Source organism: Lutjanus erythropterus, chromosome 6, assembly GCF_056507025.1.
Source record: "Lutjanus erythropterus isolate fLutEry1 chromosome 6, fLutEry1.hap2, whole genome shotgun sequence".
Classification (NCBI taxonomy): Eukaryota; Metazoa; Chordata; class Actinopteri; order Lutjaniformes; family Lutjanidae; genus Lutjanus; species Lutjanus erythropterus.
In genome coordinates, this window is record NC_139322.1 from 37657543 (window position 1) to 37672734 (window position 15192).

The window sequence follows — 15192 nt, forward strand, 5'->3', positions numbered from 1 at the left end:
ATCTGTTGTTCTTCTGACATCCAGAGAATAACTGCAGGCTATTTCAGCTTTGATATCTAGTCTCTGTCTTTTGGGGAGTCAGGGGGTGTTGTAGTTGAGTAATTTTGCCACCCAATGGTACGTTTTGGCCAAATAAATAAAAGCTATAGGCTAGGGAGGTGATACACAGCAACATGGGCGTGGAATTTAGAAGCTCAAGTGCAATCCGTTATGGTAGGTACTGCTGGTACAGCTCTGGAGTGGGAAACCTCAGTTTTCTTGGTCAGTGTAACAGCTGAGGAATTTATTACTTCAAATGACTACGTTTACCATCAACACTAACTGGACATCCACATGAAAAGTGCCAAAATTTGCCTTTAAAACACTGAAGCTGATAAGAGCAATATTTGGCTCATATAATAGAGGTGTGCTGTTGGAAAAGGCTGTCTGATGGCAAGATAAAACGGTGAAAATATTCCAAATATACCCATCTACTGTAGGTATGTAGTATGTAAATAGTAATTGAAAAGTACCTCATACAACACTACATAAAAATCCAAACTATTCTTTCAAGAGTAGCTGCATAAAAGCCTGAAATATAAATGTAGACAACAGTATTTGTAGCAGTAGCAGTTGCAGTAGTAGTTGTAGTAGTGATAGTGGTGGCACTAATGACTGTCATGTTGCTCCGTCCTGGTGTTGTTGTGTCACCTGGCCACAGTGTCGGGTTTCCCTGACGCTGCGCCCAGCACGACAGGTACCAGGAAGCAATGCGCTGTTGCTGTCATCGTTGTCGTCAGGGATCATTATGTTACAAGGAAAGCCGGGGCCTCGTCATTCCGCTTCACCATAATTGAAATGGTGTGTGATCAGGGGAGTAGCTGTTACCAAAGGAGTGGCTGTAATGAGAGTGTTGGAACAGGTGCATGCATAAGTGCTGCTAGAGAAGCAAGTATATTCATGTCCACTGAAAAAGGTGCACACTGCATTTATAATACATTTTTGTAGTTTTTTGTTTTTTCAATTTTTCGAGCGTACAAAAATCAGTTTCTGAGGAAAAAAGCATTTCAGCGGGAGATAAGTGGTTAGTGTCGCGCACAGTGTTAATGGTGTCAATAGCTGTGGCGTGCTCTCTGAATGCCTGCACATCCCACTTATTCTGAGCCATTAACATCGGCTCTTTTAAGTTCAAAGTCCAGAGTTGGAGCGTGATGCATCCAGAGTGTGTGAAGAATAGAGCGCTGTGGAAGATGACGTGTTCAAACAATGCATGCCAATGCGCACAAGTGGTTTCCTGTCCTTAGGCTGAGTTGTCTTTAGTCCCTTCAGTGTCAGGATAGAGATGCATTAGTTGTTCGCCCTGTGTGTGCTTGTGTGCCTGCTCGTGTTCGAGAGTTAGTTACATACTACAGAGAGGAATGACTAAGCATCACCGCATGTGTCCTCGCTTGTGACGATGTGTGTTGGGTTGTCATTTTCTCCTCCACTGCTTCGCTTCCTTTGCTCCTCACTGACTCCATTCAAAGTGTGGGAAATCAAAGCAGCCACTGCATAGTTGGAATACCTAACCTGCACAGAGCCGAGGCAGTGCTGGGGATTATGTTTTTATTCAGGGGTTGTGAGTTATGCCTTAAGAATGATACTGATACACTGCAGGTGTATCTTTCTGTGATTGCCCAAAGAGATGAAACCAACTCCAACGTAGCATCCTTGGAAGAGTCCCTGGCTTTTTCCACCACCAGTGTGTACTTTTTTGACCTAGTGTTGCACTCCCTATTTTTTTCCTCACCAACAGGTAGTTTCATACATATTTAACATGGGTTGGTGGCAGAGAGTTCATCTGCAGTAGCAGTAGGAGTACACTAGTGATTTATTATTGCAAACCATTAAAGTTGTAGGTGCTCAAAAGAGACGAGTGACAGTAAGAAAAAAACAAAGGAGCAGAGGCTGAGATATGTGGACTAATGTAGTATGGGTTAAGCCATAAAAACACCAGATCCTACATTTCCCATAGTACAAGGTAGATTTATCACTATACAACACAGGGTTGTATTGAGAGATTAAGTAGTTCCCTTTTTGCTACTCACAAAAAACAATGTTACAATTGTACAGAATAGGTTGATTGAATAAATAATAAAGTATAGAAATGAAAATAAACTATTTTACATAGTGCTGAAGATGAAAAAAGCTGTCTTACAGCCTGAAGGAAGAAGCTGCTCTGTAGTCTGGTGGTGCAGCAGTAGATATTTCTGTATCACTTTCGAGGCAGCAGAAGGCAGTGTTCACGTCTTTTTACTTGCACCTGTACAAATTGAATTATTTAATAAAGTTAATTGTCCTGTTTAATCCAGGGCTGCAATGTGTCTAAAGTTGCAGAAAATTGTGAAAAGGTCCATCAGAGTTTTTCAAAGTCCAAGGTGATCAGTCAGTCCATAACCAGAGATATTCAGTTTAGTATAATATAAAATGGAGAAAAGCAGGAAATCTCCCACAGGACTTTTTTTGCCCTTTTTGCCTTTTTTGCATTAAAAGTTATGTTTATTTGTTTAATAATTTGATTATTTTTGAGCACTTGTCTGGTCAGGCAAGTGAGTTGCTAGATTTATTCTCCCAACATGACATATTACTTTCCCCTGGAAAGTGGGCAATCCTAATTGTTGAACCCTGGCAGGGTAAACAGGCTGTGGCAGGGGTGAGTGTTGTCTTTTATTGTCCTCTGGACTCTGCACAGACACCTCACTGATGTTTGGACCTCAGAATAGAGGTCTCTTCATGTAGGTTGTTGCAGTTGAGGGTGTACAGCTTGAAAAGGAAGGGAGCTGAGCACATGGCCTTGGGGGGCTCCGGTGTTGAGCACAAGTGCAGAGGAGGTGAGACCGCCAATCTGAGCTGCCTGGGGTCTTCTATATGCTAATAATGTAATTACCTAATACTTTAATTTAATAAAAAATTAATTAACTAAAAACAGTGCAAGCAATAGCATCTTTTTCTTTGTCCCTCTTCCCATGTAAAACACCCGCACCTTTCAAATGCCATGCCCCCTGTTTGTACCACAGACTTACCTTAAGATTTCATCGTCCTCAAGCCAGAGCTGAGTTAACCCTGATGACATCACTATGACATTTTCAGGGGTCATTTTCTCAGACATGACAGAGCTCCTTCAGAGCCACAGAAGACATTAAACAGCTGTTTTTACAGGCTGTGCCGTATTATATATCTCAGTGATAGTCCAAATGTCCAGTCTTCAGCAGGTCCCCAAAGCTTTTGATTTCTCAGTGTTTAAGATGTGTGCATGGGGCTGTAGTGAGAGTGTTAGCTTGCTGTATATAAAGAGTTTGGTGGGTGGTTTTTTTTTCTTTGCCTTTCCAAACCAAAAATAGAACAGAACAAGTGAAAGGAATAGATTCAACAGTGCAGCTGTCTGCCCTGATAAGCTGCAAACATTAGCATATCTGTCTAACTAAGCTAGCCTGGTGTTATTTCTAAAGCCAAGTAGCATTTGATATTACTTTACAGGCTATGCTAAAAAAAGCCCACTGTGAAGTATTTTCACACTGTATCGAAGTCAACATGCTACTGTATCAGAGTGTACGGTGACATCAGTGGCCTTATCCCACTCTTTATTAGATTAATATATGTATGCTTGGTATAAACTTTTATACTCTTTCATGTTCAACCATGCAACAAACTGGTGTTCCCAATCATCTCTTGGAGCTGATGTTAGCTTAATTAGATAAGAAAAGGTGGAACTACCAGAAAAACTCTGAACTGAGTTCTTTATCCCTGCCTTGATTTGTTGCAAATTGTTCCACACATGTCAGAACAGTTTAAACAGCAGCATTGTGTTGTGTCTCAAATATTGGCATCATAAAACTTTGCTATCTCTTACCATCGTAGTTGACCTTTTTCTGTGAATTATTAGCCAGACCAGCTGCATACCTGTACACTGTTTGGCTGCAGCATACCTCAGTCATGCATCATGTGTTTACAGAGCTCAAAGGGAAAGATTTAAAGCGAGATATGTCCTACATATACTGCCATCCAACAGACAACAAATAATGTATTTACTGCCTGAGGAAAGCTTGGATCATTTTGCAGGATTCAACATTAATGCTTTTTGTTTTTTTCCAATTTCCTGGTCAGGCAAGTGGGTCGGAAATCTACTTACCCAAAGTGAATTATTACACGCCTCTATACAGATTGTTTTATTTATTAGCGGTTATCAAACGACAACAACAACTAAAGTTAATTGTCATGTTTAATCTAGGTCAGCTGATGTCTATAAATGTCTCATCCTTTCTGTTTAAAACCCAAAGATATTCAGTTTAATATGGTAATAAACAAAAATAAGAGGGACATCTCCATAATTGAGAGACTGAAAACAGCATTTTCTGCCATTTTGTATGAAAATTTACTTGAACAATTAATCAATTATCAAAATAGTTTGTTTGTTAGTTGAGTTATATTTTTTACCACTTGTGTGGTATTTTTGTGCAACATTTGTCACTAAAGAAGAGTTTTCACAGTCTACTGAAGGGGGAGATGTCTGAGTACTTCACTAAAACTTGAGATACAAACGTACCCAGAGCAAGCTAGATTTCATATGTAACCAATCTGAAAGCCAGTTGTTGTCTAATATGCATGTGCAGGCAAAAAGAACCTGAAACCTCCAGCACAGAGCGGACTTGTCAGTACAGAGAAAGACCGCTAGCATCAGTGCTAACACTAGCCATCTTGATGCTCACTGCTCTTTCACCAGTCAACCTGGCCTATGCAGCAGTGGTGGTGTGAGGCCAGATCCTGAATTTCTCACTGGTGGAGGGAAAAACTAGATTAAAATAAGATTAAAACGAATTTTGAATGATGTGGAGACACATGTAAAATATTAATCTAATTTTTGATATAATTTATTATCACACGGCTGCAGCGCCTCTCCTCTGTGTCAGTGCAGCTCCTCCATACGGACACATTTGCACACAGCGAGTTCGGTGCGTTTCTCTCTCCCTGTCTGTCTGATCTGTTGACTTTCTTCATCAGCAGGATGTTATATAAAGTCAGTTTTTCCCCAGATATAAATTCACCCTAGACCAGCAAAAGATAGTACAAGTTTGATTATTTTACCAGAAATGGACACAGATCTCACAGGAGTTTTGCAAATAAAGAGTTCCCTCAAGACATGACAGATAAGGTGTGCGGTTCCTTTTGTACTTCAGTACAAAAGTAAGCACTAAGCAGGATGCCTGTCTTATTTTCTTTTTTGTATGTTACCATTGTTCTTAAATAAAGCAATAGTAATGTAATAGAAAGAAATTGCAGAACGCACAATATTTCTTATCTGATTACTTGATTAATTGCCAGAATAATTGATAGATTACTCTATTACTAAAAGAATTAATAGCTGCAGCCCTGTACTGTTGACAGTTTCATCATTTAACATATGATGGTGGATTTTCTACAAATATGTTTAGAAGTGCCATATGTGATCTACAAATTTATAATTATTGCAGTAAATTTCACACTTTATTTTCTAACGTGTTGGTGTTTTGAGCCTACAGTACTCTCTGAGTTGTTCTCTACATGTTTAACAGAGATCCACTGTAACTTTTGTGAGATCAGTCCCAGGACCAACCTGAAGCATTTTGTTTAAAATCCTGATGTTAAGATTGACTGTCCTGGATATAGGATTACTTTTTTTTATAAATTACTGGTCTAATAATTCTTGTGTGTGTGTGTGTGTGTGTGTGTGTGTGTGTGTGTGTGTGTGTGTGTGTGTGCTTCCTTGATGCCAACTGGTTGCCTCAGCCGCCCTCACCTCCCATCACAGTGACAAAAAAGGAAGGGACCTTATCGTTGCCATGCACCGGCCTTGTACAGGACATTTAGTTATCTATTTTGCACACAGAACTTAAACATGTTGTTGTATCATCCAGCATATTATTTCGGCACCACTGGGACAATCTTAGCAGTATTACTTTCTCTGTGTGCAAACAAAAAAGTAGAAACAAAAGGAGGTCGTTTGTACTTTAACAAATGAGGAAGAGTGTGTTTTTATGTTGTACCATGCCTATAGGCCTTTGCAGCCAATTAGACTGAGAGCTTTACTTCTGTGCTCTAATGAGCTCTAATGTAGCCATGGTTTGTTAGGTTACTGGGTTTCTTTTTTCTTCATTAGTGCTCAGACATCTCCACTAGCCAGGGATGAACCTTATAGATGAATGTGGACTGTGTGCTTGTTTAAGTTAACATCTGCTTGCGGATGTTTGCATATGTTGTCGCCATGTGCATGTAGTTTACACATGCTGTGGTCAGGAGGCCGCCGACGTAATTTGCTGCCGGAACGGTTTGTCTTTGCTGTGTGTGTACGTGTGCGTGCTTGTGAGTGGCCCTGAGGGACTGTCCCATTCTCTTTCCTCAACTATAACTCCATTGTCAGGTCTGTCCTTTCATATGCTGGAGATAGAGGGATGGTTTAGATGAAAAGAAGTCTAGAAAGAGTGAAATGAGATGTGGAGCATCGCCTCTTTCTCTGCATGACTGCACTGCAAGAACAACCCTTGTGTCAAAGATGGAGGAAGAGATGTGTGTGTCAAAGTGCTTTGAAATATCCACCTGTACATCCATTGTGCATACTGCTCCTCTTTATGGCTTCTTTACACATGCTGAGGGTAAGGCATGTACCAGTTTGAACAGGATGATGAAACTAGTGTTTTAGACTCCTATGAAGCTACTGTTGCTACATGTAGATTTGGCCCGTAAGGTCGGTGCTGGCAAAGATAAATTACGTGTGTATACACTAGACTCGTGCCTCATGGGAACTGAAACGCGAGACTGCCGCTCTTTCTCGAGACAGTTGATCCTTTGTTTCGGTTTTAGGGATGGAGAGGGGAGTGGTGGGGTGCGTACCTGAACCTGAGAGCTGGAATCTTTATCAGCCACCTGAATGGATATTTTCCCAGATTACTCACACACACACTTACTCAGAGGCAGAGACGAACAGTGAGGAAAGAACAAGTATCCAGGAACAAGTATTCAGTGTAAGATTGCCAGAGCTTTATTTATAGAGCACTTTCATCTAAAAGCGGAGTTTACAAAGTGCTGCCAAAACTGCACAAAGTGAGAAGCATTGAAAAGGTGAAAAAGTTGAGGACATATTCAAAAGAAAGTTCCAGAAATAGATAAAAACTTGTCTTAATCAGGCAAAAAAGAGAACTGAAAGTCACAAAGATGTTAATGTTTAGCTGCTTGTATTCTGCTGGTTAACTATTAGAGAGCCAAGGTCCAGTTTTTCCTTCCCTTACCTGGCCAGTCCTCGATCTAGTGTTGATATCAGCCATGCTGGGTTAAAGTCTATAGTAGCTTGACAGTGTACACACTTCCTCCTCAGACTGAACATAACAAGGGCAGGGCTTCGTGGCATCCCGATGACTCATGCAGCTAAAATGTGACCATATTATTCTGGGCTCAAATGTAGTGATGGGAATTAATAAGATTTTATTAATAGCAGTGCCAGCATCGATTCAGTCTGATTGTTTATCCGTTCCCTTAATGATTCCTTGTTTTTAAAAAACAAATTTTGATTTGCAACGAGTGTACTATAAACCAGTACCAAGATGTATTCATACAATCATAACAGAGTACACTGAGTTTCCTCATGTTTCTAATCCCTTCCCTTTACCCCATACACCCAAGTAAACAACACAGAGACCGGCAAGGAAGAGTGCAAATTAAGGAAACGGAAAACAACAACAACAAAGCAGTATACCTAGAACAAGTAAGAAAATAGCTGGGACCAGAGTTCTTTCCGATATTTTTTTTTCTAAGGTTAGTCTCTCTAATGGTAAGATTTGTGATAATTAGCCCAGGAACAGCTGAAAAGTAGGAGAGGATTTGTTTTTCCACAATAAAAGTATTATTGTCCATTTCTTTGCAAAGCATGCTATGGTAATTATTATTCTGCATTATTTTTGATTAAATTATATTTTCAGGACTGATGTAGTGAAGGAATGAACTGAATTCCTGAAACTTTTCAACAGATGACGTTGCCAAAACATTCATGAATGTTCCCTCCTCAGTTCTGTATCTCAAACAGTTAGGTGTATTATCTTAGGAAATTTTATAATAGAGTTTTTACTGGCATGTGATAGAATTTATGGATGAACTTTCATGGATGTTTAACCAGACAAACTCAATAATTTAACTTTTACTTGTAATGGAGGATATTAATATCCCAAACTCAACTCATTTTCTTTGATAAGTGAATGAACAACATGAGGTCCGGTTCTTAGTTACTGTTGCTATGCCTGTAAAACTTTTTATTCTCGCACTCCATTTATGCAGTTCATGGTGATAATGGTGGCAGATTTAGCATCAAAATTGGGAGTAATTGTTGAAACGCGAGGTCTGTGATTCCATGAAGAAGAAAACAAAAGCAGCTTCTCATTTCTAGCTGATGACAGTGGATTTTGTCGGCTAAATGATGACTCACAAGCAGATTTCATAAGTGTAGCTGACTAATGTAAGCTAATGCTAACTCGGACCCTCTTGCAAACTGCTTCCGCATGTAGAGAAATGTAAAGCTTGACAGGCCTGCAGCGCCCTAGTTATGGTTGCTAAGATATGATTGGACAGTTGCTGCTTGGAGGTGGGGCTTAGAGAAGGGTGAATTAACCCAATTAAAACTGTAATATAATCAAGTGCAATATACAGATCGAAGGAGCAGCAACTTTTTTGGTAAAAGACGTGTGTGACAAATGAAGTCCTGTACTGCTACAGAGATACACTGGCAGACTAGTCCTTTAAAAGCTGTTGGTCAGAAGCACAGCTTGCCTTTTTCCCCTTTGTTATGTAGTCATGCCTTCACTGGGTCCAGATGTATTTTGTATCACAGGCTGAGAAGCGAGGATTGGACAGTTGCTGCTTGGAGGTGGGGCTTAGAGAAGGGTGAATTAACCCAATTAAAACTGTAATATAATCAAGTGCAATATACAGATCGAAGGAGCAGCAACTTTTTTGGTAAAAGACGTGTGTGACAAATGAAGTCCTGTACTGCTACAGAGATACACTGGCAGACTAGTCCTTTAAAAGCTGTTGGTCAGAAGCACAGCTTGCCTTTTTCCCCTTTGTTATGTAGTCATGCCTTCACTGGGTCCAGATGTATTTTGTATCACAGGCTGAGAAGCGAGGATTCACATGACCAATCAATCTGTGATACCAACCATATGCTCATTAAATCTGTAATACAGCATCTCTGCTCACCATATGCACCTGCTGCCACCCACAGAGGCGAGTGGCAGCATGTCAGAGAGTGCTGATGAAGGACTTAGAGTCAGACTGAGCTCCCGGTTGGCTGGTGTGGCATTTCACATCAGTATGACCTGAGGGAAGTTCTGGGGATCAGCGTCTTGTGTGTGTTCAGCACAGACACCCTGCAGCGGTGCCTCAGGCTGAGAGCTGCTCCGCTGCAAAACATTATTCATTCTCCTGAAAACGACATGATGCAACAGAATGTGTAACGAGCCTGGTACACTGTTAATGGAAAATTAACCAGCTTTTGTAACGTGCATCCTCTTTGTCTCCCTCTTCCCTTTCTCTCTGCCACCCTTTTTGTCTCCGTGCCACATCTCTGTCTTCCTCTTCTCTACTTCCCTTTCTCTACTTCCTCTATCTTTTATTCTGCAGAGGAAGCTGACTACACAACATTTGGCACAGACTCGCTGACCAGGAAGAAAAACACAGTGCTTTCGGCGGTACTTCTGCGGCCCGACGCCAACAGGAAAAAACCACCGGTGATCATCAGCCTCCCGAGGGACTTCCGGCCTGTCTCCTCCATCATTGATGTGGACATCCTCCCTGAGACACACCGACGCGTTCGCCTGTACAAGCACGGCCAGGAAAAACCTTTAGGCTTCTACATCCGCGACGGCTCCAGCGTACGGGTCACCCCGCAGGGCCTGGAGAAGGTCCCGGGGATTTTCATCTCTCGCATGGTGCCTGGCGGGCTGGCAGAGAGCACCGGCCTGCTGGCGGTCAACGACGAGGTGCTGGAGGTGAACGGTATAGAGGTGGCTGGAAAGTCTTTGGACCAGGTGACGGACATGATGATCGCCAACAGCCACAATCTCATCATCACCGTCAAGCCTGCCAACCAGCGGAACAATGTTGTTCGCAGCGGTGGAGGAGGAGGAGGAGGAGGCGCGGCGTCTGGTAGTTCAGGGCGCTCGTCGGACAGTGGCGCAAGCTACTACGGCTACTCATCGCATGGTGCGGCGGCGGCCTCCATGCCATCGCACATCATCCAGAACTTCCCTGTTGGAGAGCTGGAGAGCGACGAGGACGATGAGGACCTGGTGATCGAGGCGGGAGGCGAGGCTGAGCCCATCAGACGCGCCCCTTCCAACTACAGCATGCCCTCGCTGCCTCGGTATGAACCGCACCTCAACCTCCGCACCACTGCTGCCACTTCCACCTCCGCCCTCTCCATCAACGCCAATGGGACCCTGCCAGCCAGCGGCAGCAGCGGGTCACTAAGCAACACCAATGCCACTTCGACCACGCCGTCGCCAGACAGAGCAATGGAGAGGCAGAGTCTGGAGGAGGATGGCACTGTTATAACTCTGTAAACTGGGCATTCACACACTAAACACTGGAAACCAGAGACAAACACTATGAAATACTACTACACACACCTGTGGGACTCATGGATCACAAACATGGGAACATCATGTACTACCATTCAGTGACTGGACCCGAGAAGCACAATGAAACATGTACATATTAAAGGGATAGTTGGGATTGTTTGATGTGGGGTTGTATGAGATACTTCTTGATTGTCAGTGTATTACCCACAATAGATGACAGTCAGCACAGCCCCTGTTTAGAGAAGCTGAGAGGAGTCTCAGCATGGAAGCTAAGCAATGTACTGCTGTAGATGGATCGACAGCGGAATGTATTTTAGCCACTTAAAAAATCAATCTCACTTTAAGTGTATATTATATTTAGAACATTTTCACAGCTTTACTTTGCCATCAGAGAGCCTTTTGTGACTGGAAACCAACTTTATATAAGCTAAATGTTGTGCTATCCAAATCAACCAAACTCCATGGGTGAAAACAATAATTTTACCTCACAGAACATGGGAGTTACTGGTTTCCTGTTGCCTCAATATGTTAATTAGTTTGTGTTATTGTGTGGCTTTGTTGTTTTAAAAAGATAGTTCGGATTCACCAAAGTCACACAATGACATAAACTAACTAACTGATCAAGGAAATGGTAGACTAGCAACTTTGCACTGTACACGGTTAAATTATTGTTTTTAACAGTGGAGTCTGGTTGGTTTTGAGAAAACGATATTTGGCCTATATAATGGCGTTTCCCCATCGGAAAGGGCTGTCTGACAGCAAGGTAAAGCAGTGAAAATATTCTAAATATAGTGTACACTTAAACCGACATTGTTTTTTTTGTTTTTTTTAGGTTGATTTGTGATTAAAGGGACAATCCACCCTAAAATCAAAAGTACATATTTTTCCCTGAACCACTGGAAATACTTTTATTCTGTACTAGAAAGAAAAAAGTTCCTACGTACACTAGTTTTTTGATACTTTGAGCACCACAACCTGAGTGCCATTTAGTCCCATTATATTTCTATAGCTGATATATATGGCTCAATAGCACTACAGGCCAGGATTTGTGTATTTTTGATGTTGTGATTTTGGGGTGAACTGTCCCTTCAAGTGTCTAAGATACCTTTTGTTGTCGCCTCACTGCTTTGCGTCTGTGCTGGCACCCGTCTCTGCTTCTATTGATAAATACCTCGTACAACCCCAGATAAAATAATCCAAACTATCGCTTTCAATCTCAACATGACACTTAAATGTATTTTCTAACATTCACACGTCAAACACTGCACCCCATACTTTGCTCCTTTACATGCCAATGACCACGCATGTGTGCCATAGTGGTGACACCCTCCCTGGTCCTGCAGGCTCAAAAAAGGAAGAAAGAAGAAAAAGTGTAATTTGGTGCCCCCATACCTCCCAATGCATTTCTAAATCACTAGAAGCACTTGTTTTTACCCCCCTAAAACTGTTATGACACCAAACTTCCACTAGAGGGCAGAGATGAGACGCCCCATCCTTCACATTTCCTCTCACAAGTCCCCTAAATAGATGAAGGAAGAAGTCCTGTTAACAAGTTCATTCCACACACACTGGAGCAGGATTTTAACTCAAGCTTTTGTTGACAATCTGTGGTCGTCTTCTTTTTTTTTTTTCTTGCCTCGTCATCTGACAACCCCACCCCCTGCACCACACCACGACCACCTCCCTCCCCCCAGGTGACCACAGCATGCGATCGGTACACAAGTTGCGGTACTTTCCACACAACACAGTGCCACAACAATCGACCAAGTGCTGAGATCTGCAATAATACTGTACTTTTTATTGAAGAGAAATCGCCTAAAAAAAAAAAAAAAAAAAGGTCTGGGTTCTTAATGCCTGCTCAGATGCTTTTAACCGCTGTTGTTAGCTGTTTTTCGGCCCTTTACCTGCTGTGTTAAAGACTGATAATGAAAGGCTGATGATTTTCATAATTCTTGGGAGCAACTTAGGCCTGAGTTTTATATTATTTTAATATTTTTTTTCTTTTTATGATACTTGTATATCACAAGTGACTGTATCACCAGTTTCCATCTGATTTATTAGAAAGCGAGAGTCACTCCAGAAAGTTGCTCCTACCTGGAAACGGGGACATCTTAGAATTAATTTCCCTCTTATATTTCCTTCATATTGCACTCCCTCCTTTTTTCGCGACAAGGGCTATTTCCCCTGCTGCATGTGTACAGATGACAAAATGTGAATGTGATTTCATTTGTTTTTGCATTTGTTTATTTTCTCCCTCTTCCATTCTTTCTAGACCGTGACTCAATAATATCTAATCTCAGTGCTGTACAGTTCATTCATCTCTGCTGGGTTCACTTGGATGTGTCCTGAGACATTCACATATGAAAAGTGTTCTCTCCAGCATGTCTGCCCATTTATTTTCTTTCTCTGTCTTCATTCTCATTGAATTCAATTAATGATACACTGAGAGAATGTTAAGACGACAGCTGTGTTCAAAATAGCTACTAAATATTGACTAATGGTCCTAAATGGCAAATCAATAGCTGGACTGTGACATTATTAGCAAATAGAACCACAGATGTGAGTTGAAATGAGTGATAACATACAGTGACGATAGAGAAACTGGCTGTATCTCAAAATAAGTCCTGGTCAGATTGAGTCATATTTAAACAAACACACATGCAGGTACACTGGGAACAAACGCTTTCTGTATTTGATAAAGGTGAGGTCTGTGTTATGCAACAGTAGGTCCTGGCTCTGATCTGTATGTGCCGTTTCCATCGGAGCTGCTGCTTTCCTGGAAAAGTCCCTAACAAAGCTATAATGAACTTGACTGTCCGAGTAGGCTTAAATTTCAAGAGTTTTTTCTTCAAAGCTGAAACATTTTTTTAAATAACATGTTTTAAAACTCCTAAGCTCTCAGAGGCAACTTTATACTTTTAGGCTGAATAAATATCATTGACTTGATTTTTTTTAATTTTTCGGTTGTGAAGTTAATCTGAATTCACCAACAAATTTTCGTAGTGCATCTTAAAGGGATAGTTTTTTGAAGAGGGGTTGTATGATGAAGTTATCCACCATTTTTGCATGACTTTGTTAAATACCCGATTGTGATTGGTAAATACAGCATTCTGAGGTCTGTTATTTATGTATAAGAGACTGTTGCTGTGAATAACAGACCATTGCTATGAAGAGCAGCCTGTTGCTATGGACACAGTTCTGGTCATAGAGTCTGGAGGAGCGATAAAATAATTTTGAAAATCAGGATAAATCAAGACCCCTCCACTTTGTGTTGGTATCCTGCATCACCCTGTCAGGGTTTATTTTGCAATAATGATCTGCTCACTGTGCATTATCCCTTATGTATATGGTGGTCGATAGCACCAAAGTGACAGAATGGTGCAAACAAACTAACCAACAGAGGCAGTGGTAGACCAGCAACTCTTGTGTTCTGCAAGGTAAAATTACTGTTTTTTCCAAAGGAGTTTGGTGGCTTTGGGGAGAGCAATATTTGTCTTATATAACAGCAATTCTCCATCGGAAAAGCCTGTCTGCTATCCACTGTAGGTAATGCACTGACTCTGGATGAGTACCCCATATAACCCCACTTTAAAAAATACTATGTAACTATCCCTTGAACTCTAAATAATTTGCTGGTGAAATCACTAAGAAATGTCTATTCTTGATCCCATGAAAGGCTCTTAAATCTGGCACAGTTTTATGTCATTCCTGTTCTTGAAGCAGATCCATAACATTTATTGGAAGTATATATCCATTAGCGCTACATGCTGTGCTGCTAACTGGCTCCTTGAATAGAGCGCAGATACTTTACTATTTCCCTCACTGATTTTCAGCATTTGGTCTCCTGTTAAAAGTGATAGCACTGACCTTGCCATGGATTTTTATCTCACTCATAAAACATGGTTGAAACACACAAACACACGTTCTCAGTAATGTTTATTGGCTTTATCTGAACCTATGTGCACTTGTACCGTCATACAGTCACCATCACGCTTAAGTTCATCATTTGTATTTCTGTTTATTGTTTGAATATCTGATGAGCCTATCAGACAGTGAATATCTATGACTGGAAACCAACACACAGGTCATGTATGTGCGTCCACTAATATATTTCAAGGTACTGTCTTTTTGGCCTTTTATGGTACACTGAGTGCTGGTGGGATTCTGTCTTCTTTCATTCCCAACATGAAACGGTTATGAATGGTACTCTGAATGGAAGAAATCAATGTTAATTTATTTTCTTTATTTCTAACTTTACCACAGGACACTGGGATTGTAACCACAGCGACATTGTTATTTATTCTCTAATCATGCGTCTGCATATTTTCTTTCTTTGTACACATTTTGTGACTTTATTTTTATAACTGATGTTTTTGTTTATTCATGATTGTTTTTTTGGTCATAAATCTCATGATAGATGTTATTGCCCAATAGGAGATGATTTTAGTAGGTGATTTTTACTGTTCTGGCTGAAAACAACAGGAGAACGCATGTGCAAGACATGACACTATTTTTTTTTCCATACTGTGAATTATCAATATTTTTTTGTGGGAGAAACAGTTGTATTAGCACAACC

At 41.0% G+C, this 15192-nt stretch overlaps 1 protein-coding gene across 1 annotated transcript in view; it reads left to right on the forward strand.

The window, feature by feature from the left end:
• Positions 1-11223, forward strand: part of pard6b (par-6 partitioning defective 6 homolog beta (C. elegans)) — a 28333-nt gene extending 17110 nt beyond the window's left edge. Inside the window, exon 3 of the mRNA XM_084721818.1 lies at positions 9658-11223. Coding sequence (XP_084577944.1) covers positions 9658-10598 — 941 coding nt within the window. The 3' untranslated portion in view covers positions 10599-11223. The remainder of the gene's footprint in view (positions 1-9657) is intronic.
• Positions 11224-15192: the final 3969 nt, after the last annotated feature.